At 49.9% G+C, this 17883-nt stretch overlaps 1 protein-coding gene across 1 annotated transcript; it reads right to left on the reverse strand.

Annotated features, from left to right (window-relative positions):
• Positions 1 to 3889: 3889 nt before the first annotated feature.
• LOC143961219 (uncharacterized) lies at positions 3890 to 17490 on the reverse strand. Its single transcript, XM_077470450.1, has 7 exons — positions 16466 to 17490; positions 15766 to 15900; positions 15554 to 15677; positions 15342 to 15439; positions 15061 to 15252; positions 12153 to 12294; positions 3890 to 7254 (listed from the first exon to the last, which is right to left on the reverse strand). Exons 1-7 carry the CDS (start codon positions 16688 to 16690, stop codon positions 4004 to 4006), a joined length of 4167 nt encoding a protein of 1388 aa, XP_077326576.1. The 5' UTR covers positions 16691 to 17490; the 3' UTR covers positions 3890 to 4003.
• Between the last annotated feature and the right edge of the window lie 393 nt (positions 17491 to 17883).

Here is a 17883-nt window from a genome sequence, read left to right on the forward strand (position 1 = left end):
GTAATTATTTTGTGGCTGCAAATATGACCTGTAGGTTTGCAAAGTTCACCATCCCTGTGATGTGCTAACTTCCTCCTGGGGCTGCTTATTATGAGGGGCTCCCACCATCCCTGTGCTATGCTGACTTCCTCCTGGGGCTGCTTACGGTGCAGGTGTCAGTGCTGTATATCACGGTGTTGGTGTGAGTGCTTTATGTCACACTGCTGATGTCAGTGCTCTCTATCACGGTGCTGATGTCAGATCACTCTATCACGGTGCAGGTGTCATTGCTTTATGTCACGCTGCTAATGTCAGTGCTCTCTAGAGGTCGACCGAAAAAAAAGGGCTAACTTGCATTTGAAAGACCTCTGCGCAAATACCGCGTCACATAAAATATTGCAACAACCGCTATTTTATTCCCTAGGGTCTCTGCTAAAAAAATATATATAATTTTTGGGGCTTCTGAGTGATTTTCTGGCAGAAAATACAGGATTTTTACTTGTAAGTAACAAGTGTCAGAAAAGATTTAGTCTTTAAATGGTTAAACTGAGAACTTCTACACAGGGAGTTTAGCCCATTGAAGAAGAACCATTGTATCTCTTTGATCTTTTCTTGGCAGCCCAGAGAGGAGGAAAGTCCTTCACTGATGTCTTCAGGCAACTTACATTGACTTCTATCACAGAAGTCTTTTGCAAGTCATAATAAGCATAATGAGCAATGTTTTTGCCTTTAAATTCATCGTGAAGAATGTTCGTACATGTTAACGAACCCAACGACAATTCGTATTTCGTACGAAACAGAACGGAATTTCGGACACGAAAATTGGCTAAAAGACAGAATTCAGAGAGTCGTGGTTAATGATTCTTACTCTGAATGGTGTAAGGTTATCAGTGGTGTACCCAAAGGTTCAGTGCTGGGACCCTTAATTTTTAATATCTTTATAAATGATATGGAGTCTGGGATCAAAAGTAACATTTCCGTCTTTGCAGATGACACCGAGCTATGCAGTGGAATAACGTCCTTACAGGATGTCTCCAATTTACAAGCCAACCTCAATGCTCTGTCTAATTGGGCGACTATGTGGCAGATGAGGTTTAATGTTGAGAAATCTAAAGTTCTGCACTTGAGGGGCTAAGAATATACATCATACATACTAGGGGGAGTACAACTGGGGGGATCCATGTTGGAGAAGGATCTGGGGGATCCATAGTGGAGAAGGATCTGGGGGGATCCATAGTGGAGAAGGATCTGGGGGAATTCATAGTGGAGAAGGATCTGGGGGATCCATAGTGGAGAAGGATCTGGGGGGATTCATAGTGGAGAAGGATCTGGGGGAATCCATAGTGGAGAAGGATCTGGGGGGATCCATGGTGGAGAAGGATCTGGGGGATCCATAGTGGAGAAGGATCTGGGGGGTCCATAGTGGAGAAGGATCTGGGGGGATACATAGTGGAGAAGGATCTGGGGGAATCCATAGTGGAGAAGGATCTGGGGGGATCCATGGTGGAGAAGGATCTGGGGGATCCATAGTGGAGAAGGATCTGGGGGGTCCATAGTGGAGAAGGATCTGGGGATCCATAGTGGAGAAGGATCCGGGGGGATCCATGGTGGAGAAGGATCTGGGGGGATCCATAGTGGAGAAGGATCTGGGGGGATCCATAGTGGAGAAGGATCTGGAGGGATCCATAGTGGAGAAGGATCTGGGGGATCCATAGTGGAGGATCTGGGGGATCCATAGTGGAGAAGGATCTGGGGGATCCAGAGTGAAGAAGGATCTGGGGGGATCCATAGTGGAGAAGGATCTGGGGGGATCCATAGTGAAGAAGGATCTGGGGGATTCATAGTGGAGAAGGGTCTGGGGGATCCATAGTGGAGAAGGATCTGGGGGGATCCATGGTGGAGAAGGGTCTGGGGGGATCCATAGTGGAGAAGGATCTAGGGGATCCATAGTGGAGAAGGATCTGGGGGATCCATAGTGGAGAAGGATCTGGGGGATCCATAGTGAAGAAGGATCTGGGGGGGTCCATAGTGAAGAAGGATCTGGGGGGGTCCATAGTGGAGAAGGATCTGGGGGGATCCATAGTGGAGAAGGATCTGGGGGGGTCCATAGTGGAGAAGGATCTGGGGGGATCCATAGTGAAGAAGGATCTGGGGGGATCCATGGTGGAGAAGGGTCTGGGGGGATCCATAGTGGAGAAGGGTCTGGGGGGATCCATAGTGGAGAAGGATCTAGGGGATCCATAGTGGAGAAGGATCTGGGGGATCCAGAGTGAAGAAGGATCTGGGGGGATCCATAGTGGAGAAGGATCTGGGGAATCCATAGTGGAGAAGGATCTGGGGGGATCCATAGTGGAGAAGGATCTGGGGGGATCCATGGAGGAGAAGGATCTGGGGGGATCCATGGTGGAGAAGGATCTGGGGGATCCATGGTGGAGAAGGATCTGGGGGGATCCATGGTGGAAAAGGATCTGGGGGGATCCATAGTGGAGAAGGATCTGGGGGGATCCATAGTGGAGAAGGATCTGGGGGGATCCATAGTGGAGAAGGATCTGGGGGGATCCATAGTGGAGAAGGATCTGGGGGGATCCATGGTGGAAAAGGATCTGGGGGGATCCATAGTGGAGAAGGATCTGGGGGGATCCATGGTGGAGAAGGATCTGGGGGATCCATAGTGGAGAAGGATCTGGGGGGGATCCATAGTGGAGAAGGATCTGGGGATCCATAGTGGAGAAGGATATGGGGGATCCATAGTGGAGAAGGATCTGGGGGGATCCATAGTAGAGAAGGATCTGGGGGGATCCATAGTGGAGAAGGATCTGGGGATCCATAGTGAAGAAGGATCTGGGGGGATCCATAGTGGAGAAGGATATGGGGGATCCATAGTGGAGAAGGATCTGGGGGGATCCATAGTAGAGAAGGATCTGGGGGGATCCATAGTGGAGAAGGATCTGGGGGGATCCATAGTGAACAAGGATCTGGGGGATCCATAGTGAACAAGGATCTGGGGGTTTTGGTAGATCATAAGCTCAATAATAACATGCAATGCCAAGCTGCGGTTTGCAAAGTGAGCAAAGTCCTTTCCTGTATAAGAGAGGTATGGACTCCAGAGAGAGAGATATCATCTGTACAAATCATTAGTAACACCTCATCTGGAATATGCCGTTCAGTTTTGGGCTCCAGTTCTCAGAAAGGATATCGGGGAACTGGAGAAAGTGCAGAGAAGGGCAACCAAACTGATAAGAGGCATGGAGGAGCTCAGCTATGAGGAAAGATTAGAGGAACTGAATTTATTCTCTTGATAAGAGGAGATTAAGGGGGGATATGATCACCATGTATAATATATAAGGGGTCCACATAGTGAACTTGGTGTTGAGTTATTCACTTTACAGTCAACAAAGAGGACAAGGGGGGCGCTCTTTACATCTAGAGGAAAAGAGATTTCATCTCCAGATACGGAAAGGTTTCTTCACAGTAAGAGCTGTGAAAATGTGGAATAGACTCCCTACAGAGGTGGTTATGGCCCAATCAGTGGATTGCTATAAGAAAGGTCGGGATTATTTCCTAAGTGTACAGAATATATCTGGATGACATTTATAGGTAAAGTTGATCCGGGGAAAATCCGATTGCTTCTCGGGGGATCAGGAAGGAATTTTTTCCCCTGCTTTAGCAAATTGGATCATGGCTCTGCTGAGGTTTTTTGCCTTCCTCTGGATCAACTGTGGGTATAGAATTGGGTATATGGGCTGGTATGATATTTATTATATATATATATATTATTATTTTTTGGTTGAACTGGATGGACTTTTTTTCAACCTGACTAACTATGTAACGAAATACGAAGTACGAATGAATTTTTACAAATCTAAACGGAACAGAACAAAACAAATTTATTGAGAAAACCCTTGTCTAGTCCAGCAACATTCATATACAAACATTTCCCACACTCAAGGCACTAATACACCTCGAGGGTTGTGTGGGACCCCTGATGTACAGGAAGACAGGACTTCAGTGAGGGACAATTCCCTCACTCAGGACAGGAATACGGCTTCTCCCCGGTGTGAGATCTCTGATGTATGGAAAGATGGGACTTCTGTGAAAAACATTTCCCACACTCAGGACAGGAATACGGCTTCTCCCCGGTGTGAGATCTCTGATGTGTGGAAAGATTGGACTTCTGTGAAAAACATTTCCCGCACTCAGGACAGGAATACGGCTTCTCCCCGGTGTGAGATCTCTGATGTGTGGAAAAATTGGACTTATCTGAAAAACATTTCCCACACTCAGGACAGGAATACAGCTTCTCCCCGGTGTGAGATCTCTCATGTATGGAAAGATGGGACTTATCTGAAAAACATTTCCCGCACTCAGGACAGGAATACGGCTTCTCCCCGGTGTGAGATCTCTCATGTATGGAAAGATGGGACTTCTGTGAAAAACATTTCCCACACTCAGGACAGGAATACGGCTTCTCCCCTGTGTGAGATCTCTGATGTTTGGAAAGACGGGACTTCATTGAAAAACATTTCCCACACTCAGGACAGGAATACGGCTTCTCCCCTGTGTGAGATCTCTGATGTTTGGAAAGATCGGACTTCATTGAAAAACATTTCCCGCACTCAGGACAGGAATACGGCTTCTCCCCTGTGTGAGATCTCTCATGTATGGAAAGACTGGACTTCATTGAAAAACATTTCCCGCACTCAGGACAGGAATACGGCTTCTCCCCTGTGTGAGATCTCTCATGTATGGAAAGACTGGACTTCATTGAAAAACATTTCCCGCACTCAGGACAGGAATACGGCTTCTCCCCTGTGTGAGATCTCTCATGTATGGAAAGACTGGACTTCTTTGAAAAACATTTCCCACACTCAGGACAGGAATACAGCTTCTCCCCTGTGTGAGATCTCTGATGTATGGAAAGATGGGACTTCTCTGAAAAACATTTCCCACACTCAGGACAGGAATATGGCTTCTCCCCTGTGTGAGATCTCTGATGTCTGGAAAGATGGGACTTCTCTGAAAAACATTTCCCACACTCAGGACAGGAATACGGCTTCTCCCCTGTGTGAGATCTCTCATGTATGGAAAGACTGGACTTCTCTGAAAAACATTTCCCACACTCAGGACAGGAATACGGCTTCTCCCCTGTGTGAGATCTGTTATGCCTATTAAGTTTGGATTCATAACGGAAACACTTCCCGCACTCAGTACAGGAAAAGCTCTTCTCTGTTGGAAGGATGGCCCCGTCCCGCACAGTCTGAGGTCCCTCAGGATAAGAGGAATACGATGGTCCGGCCCCGTCCCGCACAGTCTGAGGTTCCTCGGGATAAGAGGAATGCGATGGTCCGGCACCGTCCCGCACAGTCTGAGGTTCCTCGGGATAAGAGGAATACGATGGTCCGGCACCGTCCCGCACAGTCTGAGGTTCCTCAGGATAAGAGGAATACGATGGTCTGGCACCGCCCCGCACAGTCTGAGGTTCCTCGGGATAAGAGGAATACGATGATCCGGCACTTTCCCGCACAGTCTGAGGTTCCTCGGAATAAGAGGAATACGATGGTCCGGCACTTTCCCGCACAGTCTGAGGTTCCTCGGAATAAGAGGAATACGATGGTCCGGCACTTTCCCGCACAGTCTGAGGTTCCTCAGGATAAGAGGAATACGATGGTCCGGCACTTTCCCGCACAGTCTGAGGTTCCTCAGGATAAGAGGAATACGATGGTCCGGCACTTTCCCGCACAGTCTGAGGTTCCTCGGAATAAGAGGAATACGATGGTCCGGCACTTTCCCGCACAGTCTGAGGTTCCTCGGAATAAGAGGAATACGATGGTCCGGCACCGTCCCGCACAGTCTGAGGTTCCTCGGGATAAGAGGAATACGATGGTCCGGCACTTTCCCGCACAGTCTGAGGTTCCTCGGAATAAGAGGAATACGATGGTCCGGCACCGTCCCTCACAGTCTGAGGTTCCTCGGGATAAGAGGAATACGATGGTCCGGCACCGTCCCGCACAGTCTGAGGTTCCTCGGGATAAGAGGAATATGATGGTCCGGCACCGTCCCGCACAGTCTGAGGTTCCTCGGGATAAGAGGAATACGATGGTCCGGCACCGTCCCGCACAGTCTGAGGTTCCTCAGGATAAGAGGAATACGATGGTCGGGCACCGTCCCGCACAGTCTGAGGTTCCTCGGGATAAGAGGAATACGATGGTCCGGCACCGTCCCGCACAGTCTGAGGTTCCTCGGGATAAGAGGAATACGATGGTCCGGCACCGTCCCGCCCAGTCTGAGGTTCCTCGGGATAAGAGGAATACGATGGTCCGGTACCGTCCCGCACAGTCTGAGGTTCCTCAGGATAAGAGGAATACGATGGTCCGGCACCGTCCCGCACAGTCTGAGGTTCCTCAGGATAAGAGGAATACGATGGTCCGGCACCGTCCCGCACAGTCTGAGGTTCCTCGGGATAAGAGGAATACGATGGTCCGGCACCGTCCCGCACAGTCTGAGGTTCCTCGGGATAAGAGGAATACGATGGTCGGGCACCGTCCCGCACAGTCTGAGGTTCCTCGGGATAAGAGGAATACGATGGTCCGGCACTGTCCCGCACAGTCTGAGGTTCCTCGGGATAAGAGGAATACGATGGTCCGGCACCGTCCCGCACAGTCTGAGGTTCCTCGGGATAAGAGGAATACGATGGTCCGGCACCGTCCCGCACAGTCTGAGGTTCCTCGGGATAAGAGGAATACGATGGTCCGGCACCGTCCCGCACAGTCTGAGGTTCCTCAGGATAAGAGGAATACGATGGTCCGGCACCGTCCCGCACAGTCTGAGGTTCCTCGGGATAAGAGGAATACGATGGTCCGGCACCGTCCCGCACAGTCTGAGGTTCCTCAGGATAAGAGGAATACGATGGTCCAGCACCGTCCCGCACAGTCTGAGGTTCCTCAGGATAAGAGGAATACGATGGTCCGGCACCGTCCCGCACAGTCTGAGGTTCCTCAGGATAAGAGGAATACGATGGTCCGGCACCGTCCCGCACAGTCTGAGGTTCCTCAGGATAAGAGGAAGACGATGGTCCGGCACCGTCCCGCACAGTCTGAGGTTCCTCGGGATAAGAGGAAGACGATGGTCCATCTACACTGTGTGGTGCCGGATGGACATTTGAGGTAGTCGGGTTTTCTCCTGGACTATACTGTGTGATGTCCTCATCTTCTACTTTACAGTCCGGAGACAAAGTGAGACGATCCTCTGAGGTTTTCCTCGTCTCCCGTCCATCTACTAAAATAGAAATACAAAGATTATTACTAGACATCAGCTGATTGGTTCCCCTAAACCAGGACTCCGCCCACATCAGGCAGCTTTGTCTCTGAGGATCTTACAATTCCCCTCCCAAGGTAACGAGTAAATGGGTCCTCTGATCTCCTACCAGATCATTTCTTTATTCATGGACCTTAGTCAGAGAGGGAGGAAACAACGAGAACTGTCTTCTATAGGAGTGACAGTGATGAGGGGATTATAGGATGAGTGTCCCCTCCCCCTCTATCACTCATTGCCATCTTCCCAACACAAGAAGTCCTGACCTTCCTTATTTAGTCCATGATTTAGTCATGAATAACAGCGGGGCTGAGCCCCACCAGAGGTCAGAGAGTGAGGATGGGGGGAGAACCACCAAGATGAAGACTGGACTGATCCTGAAGACCCCCATCATTGGGTTATTGACTCCTCCCCCATTATCACTTTCTGTTTAAGGGTCCAAAGTCTGAGGATGTTATCACATTATTATCACCATGTAAAAGTCTGTGCTCCAATCACATCATCCGATATAAAATGTCCAGCTGGTAGGAAATGGGTGTAACAAAACAGGACAATGTAATGTACAACTTATTATATAGGATAGAATAGATAGGACTATATAGTATCAGAGTGATGTAATGTACAATATAGAGTATATAGTGCAGGGGTCAGGAGTATGTAATGTACAAGATAGAGTATATAGTGCAGGGGTCAGGAGTATGTAATGTACAATATAAATTATATAGTGCAGGGGTCAGGAATATGTAATGTACAATATAAATTATATAGTGCAGGGGTCAGGAATATGTAATGTATAATATAAATTATATAGTGCAGGGGTCAGGAATATGTAATGTACAATATAGTGTGTATAGTGTAAGGTGGCCCTCAAATTTTTCACTCGCCTACTCGCATTTTGCCAGTGGAAAATGATGGCTGCCTCGGAGGAGGGGGGCGAGCACCACCAGCAGGCGGAGGTTGAACAGGAGCTGTTATATTAGCCAGGGGGAAGAGAGGAGAGGACGAGTCAAGCTGGCCTAACATAAGAGAGCGGGGATTACCCAATTTAACAGCTTTCATTGGAATTGCTAGGTTCCCGGCACCGCTCACATCACACTGTCCCGCCTCCTCACCCAGCACCGCTCACATCACACAGTCCCGCCTGCACACTACTCACCGTCACATACAGCCCGCCTCCTCACCCAGCACCGCTCATGTCACACAGTCCCAGCCTCCTCGTCTGGCATATTTGATAGACAGAACATCGGTCCAATACCAGGAGGCGCCGGGTGAGGAGGTGGGACTGTGTGATGTGAGCGGTGAGGAGGCAGGACTGTGTGATGGTGAGCGGTGCCGGGAACCCAGCAATTCAAATGAAAGCTGTTACAGCAGGAAATCCCCGCTCTCTGATGATCGGCCAGCTTGACTCTTCCTCTGCACAGGTGAGACTGTATTGAGTGGCATAGTTGAGGCTGTACTGATGGGCACTGGTTTCGCTGCATTGAGGGGCACTCATAAAGTTATAGTTAATATTTATTTTGTAACTTAATTCTGCATAAAACATTTTGGTGTAATTTCATGAGATAATTCATAAAGGTGTGTTTAGGGGCGGGGAATGGTTGGGTTGGGTGGAGCAACTGCTGGCGAGTAACCCTTATGTAATGTAGAATATAAAGTATACAGTGTAAGGGTCAGGAGTATGTAATGTACAATATAGCGTATATAGTGCAGGGGTCAGGAGTATGTAATGTACAATATAGAGTATACAGTGTAAGGGTCAGGAGTATGTAATGTACAATATAAAGTATACAGTGTAAGGGTCAGGAGTATGTAATGTACAATATAAAGTATACAGTGTAAGGGTCAGGAGTATGTAATGTAGAATATAAAGTATACAGTGTAAGGGTCAGGAGTATGTAATGTAGAATATAAAGTATACAGTGTAAGGGTCAGGAGTATGTAATGTAGAATATAAAGTATACAGTGTAAGGGTCAGGAGTATGTAATGTAGAATATAAAGTATACAGTGTAAGGGTCAGGAGTATGTAATGTAGAATATAAAGTATGCAGTGTAAGGCCGCGTACACACGGGCGGACTGTTCGCCCAACTTTGTCCGCTGAACAGTGTTTCAGCGGACAGTCCGCTCGTGTATGGGCTTCAGCGGACAGTTTCAGCGGACTGTCTGACGAACAAAGTCTTACGGAATTTCCGTAAAACTGTTCGTCCAAACTTGGTTTGAGCGGACAGTCCGCCCGTGTGTGGGCCAGTCCGCTGTACTTTCGAAATGAGCAAACTGTTCCCGCCCGGAGAAAAGTCTGCTCATTTCGAGCGCGTCTCCAGGTAGGCGGGGCCCGCGAAGGAGACGTTGCGGGCCCCGCCGCCTGGTATGGACTTAAAGGGGAACCCCAACGCTGAAAAAAATCGGCGTGGGGGTCCCCCCAAAGTCCACAACAGACCCTTGTCCGAGCACGCTACCCGGCCGGCCAGGAAAGGGGGGCGAGCGAGAGTGCCCCCCCTCCTGAGCCGTACCAGGCCGCGTGCCCTCAACATGGGGGGTGCCTTGGGGAAGGGGGGGCCGCGCCCCCCCCCACCTCAAAGCACCTTGTCCCCATGTTGATGAGGACAAGGGCCTCTTCCCGACAACCCTGGCCGTTGGTTGTCGGGGTCTGCAGGCGGGGGGCTTATCAGAATCCGGGAGCCCCCTTTAATAAGGGGGCCCCCAGATACCGGCCCCCCACCCTATGTGAATGAGTATGGGGTACAATGTACCCCTACCCATTCACCTGTGAAAAAAAGTACAAAAAAAAACACAACACAGGGTTAAAATATTTTATTGCACAGCTCCGGGGGTCTTCCGTCTTCGGGGGTCTTCTCGCCGGACTCCTCCGCTATCTTCTTGTAGCTCTTTTGCTAGCGGAGGAGTCCGGCTTTCTTCCTCCCCGCCGCCGGCCTCTTCTCCCGACTTCGGGGGTCTTGTCCCCCTCTTCGGTTCTTCTGCCGGGCCACCGCGCCTTCTTATAGCTCTTTTAGAGACGGTGGCCCGGTCTTCTGTCGCCGCTGTCGCTGTCGCCGCCGCCTTCCGTTCTTCTTCTTCTTCTCCAGGAGATGTTGACACGACGCTCTCTCCGGCCGGAATGCCAGAGCCGCGCTGCGCGGCCACTTATATAGTGACAATGGGGCGGTGTCACATGGTATATGTCACATGGGTTGGTCACATGGGTTGATGTCACATGGGGACTATGACATCGTAAGGGGCGGGGTCACCATGTGACCAACCCATGTGACATATACTATGTGACACCGCCCCATTGTCACTATATAAGTGGCCGCGCAGCGCGGCTCTGGCATTCCGGCCGGAGAGATCGTCGTGTCAACATCTCCTGGAGAAGAAGAAGAAGAAGAAGAAGAACGGAAGGCGGCGGCGACAGAGACAGCGGCGACAGAAGACCGGGCCACCGCCTCTAAAAGAGCTATAAGAAGGCGCAGTGGCCCGGCAGAAGAACCGAAGAGGGGGACAAGACCCCCGAAGTCGGGAGAAGAGGCCGGCGGCGCGGAGGAAGAAAGCCGGGCTCCTCCGCTAGCAAAAGAGCTACAAGAAGATAGCGGAGGAGTCCGGCGAGAAGATCCCCGAAGACGGAAGACCCCTGGAGCTGTGCAATAAAATATTTTAACCCTGTGTTGTGTTTTTTTTTGTACTTTTTTTCACAGGTGAATGGGTAGGGGTACATTGTACCCCATACTCATTCACATAGGGTGGGGGGACGGTATCCGGGGGCCCCCTTATTAAAGGGGGCTCCCGGATTCCGATAAGCCCCCCGCCCGCAGACCCCGACAACCAATGGCCAGGGTTGTCGGGAAGAGGCCCTTGTCCTCATCAACATGGGGACAAGGTGCTTTGGGGTGGGGGGGCCGCGCGGCCCCCCCTTCCCCAAGGCACCCCCCATGTTGAGGGCACGCGGCCTGGTACGGCTCAGGAGGGGGGGCGCGCTCGCTCGCCCCCCTTTCCTGGCCGGCCAGGTAGCGTGCTCGGACAAGGGTCTGTTGTGGACTTTGGGGGGACCCCCACGCCGATTTTTTTCGGCGTTGGGGTTCCCCTTTAAGTCCATACCAGGCGGCGGGGCCCGCGACATCTCCGTCGCGTGCCCCGCCTACCTTGACACGCGCTCGAAATGAGCGGACTTTCCTCCACGTGTGTGGGCGAGTTCGTTCATTTCAAAAGTTGCGGACTTAGTACGGCGAACCTAGTCCGCTTAAAAAGTGCCGTGTGTGGGCAAGTCCGTTCATTCAAAAGTTTGAGCGGACTGTCTGTCGGATTGTCTGACGAACTTAGTTGGGCAGACAGTCCGCCCGTGTGTACGCCGCCTAAGGGTCAGGACTCATAATATTGGTATTCAGTAATCAGTGGAAGATGAAATGATTACATGAGACAAGTTGCAGAGGTCCCACACCGCTGCCTCCCATCTCCTGACTTGGGTCTGAGACTATACAGACATATCCCTCCACCCGGCACAGCCAGCAGACAACAGAGCAAGTAATCCTGGGGGGATTGTTCTGTCAGAGTTCTTGTCATACCCGGGTATGGGGCAGAAGAGCCAAATCACATACCCCAGGTGCCTAGATCTAGTAACATCTATGGGGAAAATGAACATTTTGCAGCCAGCTGATCCCCAGAATCTCCATAAATCCAGTCTAGATACATAAATTGTGTCGGCAGCACAGAGAAGGAAGATTATCGGAGAGAAATCCAGGAATACAGGACGGGGAACACAGCTCAGGAAAGTGACCAGGGGATTACAGGCTGATATCACCCAGCCCCCGCCCTACTCTGGACCAATCAGTGAGCAGTATGGGTGGAGGGAGGTATTTAGTGTTAATGACCCACCTGTGCTGATCTCTGTAGGAGTGTCCTCCTCTATAAGTGTCCCCGTTATTCCATCCTCCTCCATAGACTGCTGATCATCCCTCACATACCTCTCTTCTTCTTCTGATTTCACCTCAAATTCTATATCGATTGGATCTCCACTCTAAACCAAGAAAATGAGAGAGAATATCATCTGTAAGATAGAAGATTTATGATTGTGACATCACATAGAAAATACACACATTGGGGCTGATTTACTAAGATGAATGCACCAGATAAATTATCAACTGAGCGTATGAAGCGGCGCACGCATAAGCACATAATATGCCGGCGCAATTCATAATAGCGCACGCCCGTATCATTAACAGTCCATTCACAGAGGGGCAACACGACTTCCAGAGCGACTTTGGGAGGCAACTTGGACACGACATGAGTGTGAACCACAGGGCGACTTGGGGTGACTTACAACACAACTTTAAGTCGCCCCCCAGGCCAGGCGACTTTAATGAAATAAAAAAAAACAGCACAGGTTCCCCTCCAAGAGCATACCAGGCACTTCAGGTCTGGTATGGATATTAAGGGGGACCCCACACCCTAAAAAAAAATGGCATGGGGGTCCGCCTCAAAATCCATACCAGACCCTTATCCGAGCATGCAACCTGGCAGGCCGCAGGAAAAGGGGGGGGGCGAGAGAGCGCCCCCCCTCCTGAACCGTACCAGGCCACATGCCCTCAACATTGGGAGGATACTTTGGGGTCCTCCCCAAAGCATCTTGTCCCCATGTTGATGAGGACAAGGGCCTCATCCCCACAACCCTGGCCGGTGGTTGTGGGGGTCTGTGGGCGGGGGGCTTATCGGAATCTGGAAGCCCCCTTTAACAAGGAGACCTCCAGATCCCGGCCTCCCCCCTGTGAAATGGTAAGGGTACCTGTGGCAGCACGCAGGTAAAAATCACCTGGTTGTATCCAGGATGGAAAATATGTTTGCCCTAGATTCAGGCTTTATGCGGACTTGTACAACTAGAGGGGAGTGCTGGGAGTCCTACAGGGGAAGAGTTAATGAGCCCAGCTGAAGTAAGTGGGCTCATTAAGACCTCTACAAAAAACCCCAGCATGCTTAGGGAGATGCTCCATTCTGGAACCAGTTTTGTGTTTGTATAGACTGGGGAGTGTGACACCTGTTCTGTGCGGTGAGGTAACGCCTGTGTGGCAAACCTCTACAACAGAGACAGGGACTGGTGCGGCACAAGGCTGCACTCAGTTGTTAGACAGGGAATCCATGTGTGTGATTAGAGGTCAAGCTGACCAGGATTTATTTTCATGTTTTATTTTTGTTTGGCTGTTATATTTTTCACTGCATGGAGCATAAATAAACTGCACCTTTTGTATTTTCCACCTACAACGCTGTCTGCTGTGCCTGATTTTGTGTTGTAAACCCATCCAGGGGGTCACACACACCCGCTGCCGAGCGAACCCCTCACAGTACCCTACCATTTCACCAAAAAAGTGACAAAAGTGTTATAAATGACAAGAGACAGTTTTTGACAATTCCTTTTTTAAAGTCTTCTTTCAGAAGAGGGAGGTGGAGTCACCAGGTGGCACCGCCCTCCGTTATATAAGACCTGTCAGAAGAAGAGAAGCATCACACAGCGGGAGCCTCCCATTGCACGGAGCGGCCCGAGAACGAAGAGAGGCGCTGTGGAGGAAGATGCCGGACGAGAACACCAGAGCAAGAAGAAAAGGATCGGAAGAAGAACCCGAAGGATGAAGAAAGGAAGAAGGAAGACCAGAAGAAAGAAGATGAAAGAAGACTTTAATAAAGGAATTGTCAAAAACTGTCTCTTGTCATTTTTTACACTTTTGTCACTTTTTTGGTGAAATGGTAGGGGTATTTTTGTATCCCTTACCATTTCACACAGGGGGGAAACCAGGATCTGGGGGTCTCCTTGTTAAAGGGGGCTTCCAGATTCCAATAAGCCCCCAGCCTGCAGACCCCCACAACCACCGGCCAGGGTTGTGGGGATGAGGCCCTTGTCCTCATCAACATGGGGACAAGGTGATTTGGGGGGGGCCCCAAAGAATCCTCCCAATGTTGAGGGCATGTGGCCTGGTACGGTTAAGGAGGGGGGGTGCTCTCTCGCCCCCCCACTTTTCCTGCGGCCTGCCAGGTTGCGTGCTCAGATAAGGGGGGACCCCCACGCCATTTTTTTGGGGCACGTGGATTCTCCTTAATATCCATACCAGACCTGAAGGGCCTGGTATGGAATTTTAGGGGACCCCCATGCATTTTTTTTTCTCTTAATCCTAACATGACCTGTGTGCAAATAGCCTTAAAAAAACCTGTAGAAGTGAACCAGCGAAAAAAAAAAAAAAAAGTCAAGTTGGGAGGTGCGCCTGTTCAACTTATGCAAATGAACCTACATGGCTTGACATTTACTAAGATTTTGCCAGTGCAGTGAACCTGAGCACTTGAACGGGTGCAAATGCCGCTTGCGCATGCGCAGTGCATAAATTGACCTAGCGCAGTTCCAAGTGTATTTGCAGGCGCAGCAAGCTTGTTCAGAGGAAGTTACTTTTCCGTTCTATTTTGGGCATATTTGTTACTTGGACAGTCATATCTATACTTCCTCACATCACCCCCATCATATTCGCACTTCCAGCTTCTTTTAATTCTGAGTTGAAGATGCCATTCGCCAGGTCTATAGCGGCGCACAGATCGCGGCCGCCCGTGCGCCGGCATGCTCATAGTAAATGGGGAATTGCACTGTTACAGGCACAAATGCTTTGTGAATACGAAAAGGGCACAAATGCTTTGTGAATACGAAAACGCCTGTTGCGTGTCGGCGTGCGCCGCAACTCATGGCGCAAATGCTTTGTAAATCAGCCCCATTGTCTCTATAAGTGAGTTTGATAACCTCCATCCCACCAACCTTGCAATATGGAGGGATGGTGTGACCTTCCTGTGTGGAATTCCGGGAATACAGAGGACATTGCTCTGGTGGGTTCCTGTATCTGGATGACTCCACCATGGTGTCCTGGTACAGATCTCTGTGTTCTTCCTCATCATCCTCCTCTTTTACCTCTTCTTTAACCTCAACTTTAGGATCTCTCAGGTTTCCACTCTTAATATAGAATAAAAATGACATCAGTGGTAACAATGCAGATAATGTACAGATCCTAATGATACTATCAGTGACTGTTCCTCATCTACCTGATGATGGTGGGGGATGGTGTGACCTTCCTGTGTGGAATCCCGGGAATACAGAGGACGGGGACATCTCTCTAGTGGGTTCCCATTACTGGATCCATCTGTAGGAAACACACACACTGACTGAATACATTGTTTCTATGTGTTTATCAGATGATGGGGGATGGGTGGAGCCTCCGTACTGCTCTCTCCTTTACAATAAAGTCTCCTCTTACCCGGTGATGTGAGGGGCGGCTGATTGTCCATCATGACGTCCTTGTAGAGATCCTTGTGTCCTTCTAAATACTCCCACTCCTCCATGGAGAAATAGACAGTGACATCCTGACACCTTATAGGAACCTGACACACACAATGATACAGTCACCATCCAGACACATCCCTTGTCTGTTACTGGATAATGTCCCAGAATTCCCAGAATCCTCCTCACCTCTCCTGTCAGCAGCTCCATCATCTTCTTGGTGACTTCTAGAATCTTCTCCATGTTGTGTCTCTCAGGTTTTAGGGAGTCACATGGAGGCACTGTGATGGTCATATGATCACCGGACTTCACAAGAGGAAATCTCTGTATTGGGGAACCAATAGTAATATCATGTTAGAATCCCAGAATCCTCCTCACCTCTCCGGTCAGGTCTGTGTTTTATTAATAGAGATGAGAGTGATGTCATGTGACCTCCCAGAATCCTCCTCACCTCTCCGGTCAGGTCTGTGTTTTATTAATAGAGATAAGAGTGATGTCATGTGACCTCCCAGAATCCCCCTCACCTCTCCGGTCAGGTCTGTGTTTTATTAATAGAGATAAGAGTGATGTCATGTGACCTCCCAGAATCCCCCTCACCTCTCCGGTCAGGTCTGTGTTTTATTAATAGAGATAAGAATGATGTCATGTGACCTCCCAGAATCCCCCTCACCTCTCCGGTCAGGTCTGTGTTTTATTAATAGAGATAAGAGTGATGTCATGTGACCTCCCAGAATCCCCCTCACCTCTCCGGTCAGGTCTGTGTTTTATTAATAGAGATAAGAATGATGTCATGTGACCTCCCAGAATCCTCCTCACCTCTCCGGTCAGGTCTGTGTTTTATTAATAGAGATAAGAATGATGTCATGTGACCTCCCAGAATCCTCCTCACCTCTCCGGTCAGTAGGTAGATGATCTCCAGGGTGAGGTTTAGTATCTCCTCAGTCATGTGACTCCGGTCCTCCTCCATCCTCATTGGTGTCATCACCTGATCTATACAGGTCTCCATTGTAGTCGGATAACTTTGGGAAATGAAAGTAAGAATTATTTGGATGGTGTTGGTCACACAATAATAAGATGTGGATGTGAGGGGGGTAATAGGAGGGTTTCTATACATACAAGAACTACTCCATCTAGCATCTGATTTATTTTTTTTGGGCTCCTGGGACCTTCTTGTTCTTGTTCAAAGGAAGGATCGTATTTATCATTCCTTGTCTGCAGATCTAAAACTAATCAAAACCAGTTCAGAAACCAAACAAACCCAACAGAGAAAAGAGAATTTCTGATATGGCAGAACAAGAAGAGACATACAGGAGGCGGTTCTGAGAGATGAGCAAGCAGACTGGAGACTCATATACCAAGTGGGCATGCCACCTACACCGCACGGCATCCCACTGGGTTGCTGGATGGCAAGCAATATCCGGGGAAGGGGTGCTTCCTTCCGGTTCCTGCTGGAGCACTTCTTCAAAGCAGCTCGCCTGGAGGACGAATACACAGACTCCCACAAACTGGATAACCCTGTGGTCAAGACAACAGCTTGGGTGGATTATTGATCAGCGGGACCCCCACCAGCTGGCGCCTACCAACCACAGTCACCGCCATACAGCAGCACCTCCAGTGACCACTTATTCTCAGCAGCCCAGGTTCAACTCCCAGGACTACTCACAACCTATCAGGTGTTTTGGGTGTAAACAGCTAGGGCACAAAAAGCCAGTCTGTCCATTGAATCCAGCCAGGCAGTCCCAGTCATGGAGAAAGCCAGCAGGGGGGAATCCCTGCACATCCATGCCTGCGGCTCACTGCGTTGAGGAGGAAGAACATTGGGGCGTCTTGCTCGAGGCTGATCCAGTACAAGCAGCTAACCAGAACAACCAGCAGCAACACAGGCAGACTCTTCCGGGTTAATGAAAAGGTAGCCAATGGCCTACGTGATACTGGTGCCACCATGACCCTACTACAGAAGAACCTCATCCCAGAGAGCCAACACAGAGGAGACACTGTAGCTGTAAGGGTAGCAGGAGGCACTGTTTTCCAACTACCCATTGTTCACCTGGATTGGAGGGTTGGTTTGGGACACGTGAATGTGGGGGTGATGAAGGATTTGCCAGCAGATGTACTACTAGGGAATGATTTGGGCCCCCCTCATTTCTGCTTATGCCCCAATGCCCCGGTGAAGCCAACCCAGTGACTTCCCATGCCCAGACTTGTGCTGTTGGAACTGGCCCGCTTGCTGCTGAGACCCAAGTAAGACTATCTTCCCCGACATGTACCTTAGATCAGGCTCCCCTAGGCTGGGATACCCCAGAGGCA

The sequence above is a fragment of the Lithobates pipiens genome, unplaced genomic scaffold (assembly GCF_037356315.1).
Source record: "Lithobates pipiens isolate NorthernLeopardFrog02 unplaced genomic scaffold, aLitPip1_a1.2 Scaffold_110, whole genome shotgun sequence".
NCBI lineage: Eukaryota > Metazoa > Chordata > Amphibia > Anura > Ranidae > Lithobates > Lithobates pipiens.

Bases quoted from the DNA above. Each gene is read 5' to 3' on its own strand.
- LOC143961219 (XM_077470450.1), bottom strand. From the start codon at position 16,690: ATGTATAGAAACCCTCCTATTACCCCCCTCACATCCACATCTTATTAT. The intron at 15,901-16,465 runs GTGAGGAGGATT...TCCCCAATACAG, and splicing joins TCTACCTACTGACCGGAGAG to AGATTTCCTCTTGTGAAGTC. The intron at 15,440-15,553 runs GTAAGAGGAGAC...TGTTTCCTACAG, and splicing joins GCCGCCCCTCACATCACCGG to ATGGATCCAGTAATGGGAAC.